Source organism: Nanorana parkeri, unplaced genomic scaffold, assembly GCF_000935625.1.
Source record: "Nanorana parkeri isolate BGI_ZX_2015 unplaced genomic scaffold, ASM93562v1 scaffold507, whole genome shotgun sequence".
Classification (NCBI taxonomy): domain Eukaryota; kingdom Metazoa; phylum Chordata; class Amphibia; order Anura; family Dicroglossidae; genus Nanorana; species Nanorana parkeri.
The window spans coordinates 577,331-581,494 of NW_017306775.1; the positions used below are offsets into that span (position 1 = coordinate 577,331).

The 4,164-nt window shown below is 42.5% G+C and overlaps 1 protein-coding gene across 5 annotated transcripts in view; it reads left to right on the plus strand.

Annotated features, from left to right (window-relative positions):
* The window catches only part of EXOC6B (exocyst complex component 6B), a 262,345-nt gene extending 259,843 nt beyond the window's left edge, over window positions 1-2,502 (plus strand). For 3 of the 5 annotated variants that reach the window (XM_018561201.1, XM_018561200.1, XM_018561203.1), the window contains one exon: window positions 2,345-2,502. In XM_018561201.1, coding sequence (XP_018416703.1) covers window positions 2,345-2,471 — 127 coding nt within the window. In that variant the 3' untranslated portion in view covers window positions 2,472-2,502. Of the gene's footprint in view, window positions 1-2,115; window positions 2,128-2,344 lie in introns of all 5 variants that reach the window. The other 2 variants (XM_018561202.1, XM_018561204.1) reach the window with 1 other exon arrangement.
* Window positions 2,503-4,164: the final 1,662 nt, after the last annotated feature.

Sequence of the window (4,164 nt, forward strand, 5' to 3'; positions counted from 1 at the left end):
CCCCCCCGGCATTTCTGTCGGATAATGCACCACTTCGTGCAGAAAATTGTTGCGTGTGAATGTTTCGGCATTCTCATGTGTAATTTGTTTGCATTAGGGCTGTTACTGATTAAAATTTTCGTGTTCGATTAATCGAAATTTTTTTTAATCGATTAACTTCGATTAATTATAACACACATACAGATCCATTGTTTTTATTAACAATCAAAAAAAATGTTATCGACCAAAATTATTTTAATCGATCAAAAAGATTAGCGATTAATCGAGAAATCAATCGTTAATTTGCACAGCCCTAGTTTGTTTGTATTCTAATGACACAAAGAAGTGGAGAGAAAAAAAAAGCCAAATTTGACACATTTTACGCAAAACTCCAAAAATGGACTGGACAAAATTATTGGCACCCTCAATTAATATTTGGTAGCACAGCCCCCAGTAAAAAATAACTGAAATCAATGGCTTCCTGTAACCATCAATGAGTTTCTTACACCTCTCTATAGGAGTTTTGGACCACTCTTCTTTCACCAACTGCTCCGGGTCTCTCAGATTGGAAGGTTCCTTTTCCCAACTGCTGTTGTGAGATCTCTCCACAGGTGCTCTATGGGGTTCAGATCTGGACTCATTGCTGGCCAGTCCAGTACACTCCAGCACTTTGTCTGAAACCATTTCTGGGTGCTTGTCCTGCTGTAAGATCCATGACCTCTGACGGAGACCCAACTTTCTGACACTGTGCCCTACATTGCAGCCCAGAATTCTTTGGTAGTCTTCAGATTTCATAATGCCATGCACACAGTCAAGACATCCAGTGCTTGAAGCAGCAAAGCAACCCCAAAACATCAGTGACCCCCCACCATGTGTGACTGTAGGGACTGGATTTTTTATTTTCTTTAAAGACCTCTCCATAGCCAACGCCGACTTTAATCTTCCACGATTTGTACGCTGTGCCAAGATAAACAAGGGAATTTAGGATTTTTGTAATGCTTCTGCCAGGTGTGGGTGGCGGTTTCTTATTGCACTGATACAGTAGGTTTTTTTTTTCGTTTTTTTTAGACATAAATATGAGAATGCCGAAACATTTGTATTTGCAACAATTTTCTGTGCGAAGTGGTGCATTATCTGGCAGAAATGCATGGGGTGCCAATATTTTTGGCAAGGGCTGTACCACAATCCTCCCATGTATAGAATGTAAACAATTGCAATAAAAAATATATAAAGAGAAACCCTGTCAGTTGCGATAGATTGGAACATTTTGACCAGTTCTCTGTTGTTGATTGCTGATTTATCCTAAAATGGTGAGTTTACCCATCATGCACTGCACGACGGACACAGAGGGAAGAGGCCCCTGACTTCTAATATGTATTGAAAACTCAATGGTGAGATCTCCTTGACATTATTTCCCACTCTGTTCCTGTCTGCCTGAGTTTTAGATGTGCACATCCACCTTTGTACATTCTGCATAATATAAAATAAATATAAAATCCACCGGGGAGAGTGAGGGAGACCCTCATAATGGGCACAGCAAGTGTGCAGATCTGGGAACTCAGCATATGGATCTCAACAACAGAGTTCTCCTGATAGTTGATAGTTGGTTTACAAAATCTTAAAAATTCCACAAAAATTGGAATCCGTTTCGGGTGGACTGACCCTTTTAATGTCCCTTTATATAAACCATCCAGGGTTTAAAGCCTGATTCCAGCCTAATTCACCCACCGGAGCCCCAGCTGCATTTTTTTTTCAAACCTCTGTATATGTACTGGGTCCTCTTCCTCCTCCACTTCTGTCCTCGACTTTGAGCTGATCTGGAATGCTGATCTGGAATGCTGCAGAAAATGTGATGGCACGGTGCCATTCTCTGCATCATTCTCCTGTGAGTCCTGGGTGGCTTAATGATGCACCCCCATGGGAATCAGTCCTTGATGCCTTGGGCTCAAAGCTCGGTGCTTTCCAACCTGGAAGCCTGGTGCCACATAGCTGATAAGGAGTAGAGAGGAGTGGACACATAACCACAGCACTGGAGTCTATGTCTGTGGGATTATTAAAGCTCCCGCTGTACTCCGGCTGCTCGGGATGTAAGCGCTGCAGGTCTCATACTGCAGCGCTTACATCCAGAGCAGCCAGAGTACAGCGGGAGCTTTAACAATCCCAGCATAGAAATATACCTGCACGGTGACAATTGGCTTATAAAGAACAGGAATGTGTATTTACTCTTTACCATTGTTTGTATGAAACTCTAGTTAAAGCTTCCTTGTTTAACAACCATTCATTATAGCATCTTGCACGCCAGCAGTTGAACTTTCCTGATCTATAATTCTCCAACCATTTAACTCTTCCGTTCCTGTCTTCTCAGGATGAAAGACCCTAGCAGGAAGAACAATGTCTTCGCTCAGTTCCGGAAGAATGAGAGAGACAAGCAGAAGCTCATTGAGACCGTGGCCAAGCAGCTCCGTGGACTGATCAACAGCAACCATTCCTGAGGGGCCAGAGCGGACAGTGGCGAGCACTACACACTGATTTTTGTAATGCTTCTGCCAGGTGCTGGTGGCAGTTTCTTATTGCACTGATACAGTAGTTTTTGTTTTTTTTCTTCCTTTTTGTTTCTTCTTTTTGAAATATAAAATGTTAGAGAACAATTTTACAAGTTTTTAGAACACTCGGTGACATGCTTAGAAACAGATGTATTCTTGTGAACATGACCGCTCCAGTCTATACAGTGGTTTTTTTTTGTTGTTTAGTTTTAAAAGAAGCAATTTGTTCTTCCGCGGAGAGGGGACACGGTATTGCTTTTACAGAGGGTTGGAGGAAGAGGAGAAGTGGTCCCCCGTGACCTTACACTTGCCTTCAAAGTGTCTCAATTATTGTAAGGTCTTGTTGTAGAAAATTGCAGGAATTTTTTTTTATTAACCCTTGCAGTGAGGCGACCCCTACAGTGCAAGGGTTAAGTGCTCGTTTGTGTCTAGGTGCTAGGCGGAAAAAAAGTTATACTTGCCAAACCAACCGAGCCGGCTTGTTCTTAGACCCGTGTCCCGAACGTCTCTCCCCCTCTGCTGCAGCGGTCTAAGGATCCTGGTGTCATCACGCTCTATACACTGTGTATAGAGATGAGGATGCCTAGGAGCAATCCATCTCTGCAGCGGAGGAAGAGACATTCTTCATTGATCACAGAAACAAGGAACGGCTCGGATGGTCTGATGAATATAATTCCTGTCTGTTCTTTAAAGTTGAACGCCGGGAAATATGTATTTTTTATATATATAAAACTTACATTGGTCCAGGTTAGATGCATCCAATTCTTCATATATCACATCCAGAGGGCCGCTGGGGATGCAGAAATTGGGCTACATACAATCAGCGGTGGTCTCTTCCAGGTGCACATTGAGCACAGGGAGTCCCTCTCTTGGCAGTTCCGCCATTCAGAGAACATCTATTTTTGTTAAATGAATACGAGGCATTCTCTAGTTTGACAAGGCAAAGAGGAGGGGCAGATCAAATCACGATCTCCACCTCATCCAATCAGGGAGCACTTTTTATTCTTTCAAAAAAAGAAATACCAGACATTCTCTGAATGATGGAGGTGCATAGCAAGCGACCCCATGTGTTCAGTATACAGACAGCAAATTGTTTGAGCAGCACATCGAAGAGACCAGCGCCAACTGTATATAGCACAGGCTACTACAATGAATTTCTGCATCCCCGGTGGTCCTCCGTATGTGAGATGTGAAGAATTAGATGCAAGGAAGCTGCACCAATGCAAGCTATAGAAAACATATTTACCCGGTGTTCATCTTTAATAACTATGACCTTGCTTCACATGTGTCCAATTCTTTGTAGAATAATGTGCCATAGTAGCGCCATAATCCTGCTGGACGGTGTTGATGAATAGCATAGATGTTATGGCGAGAGATGGAACCTAAACGTAGCATCATTTGTATTGGGATATATTGGGAATCGTTTGTTTATAGCTGTACCTAACTTATACTTGACCGGGTCAGAGACTCCATATTAGGTTCACTGATATTCATAACACATCTCCCAATCTTCCATTAGATGGGAAATCTTTTCTACATGAAGGATTCACATGTTCCTTTTCTCACCCCTTTAGTGGTTTCTGGAAGGAGATGGGTGGGGCTTACTGAACCTTATTTTAGAGCATGTTCTTACACAACCTAT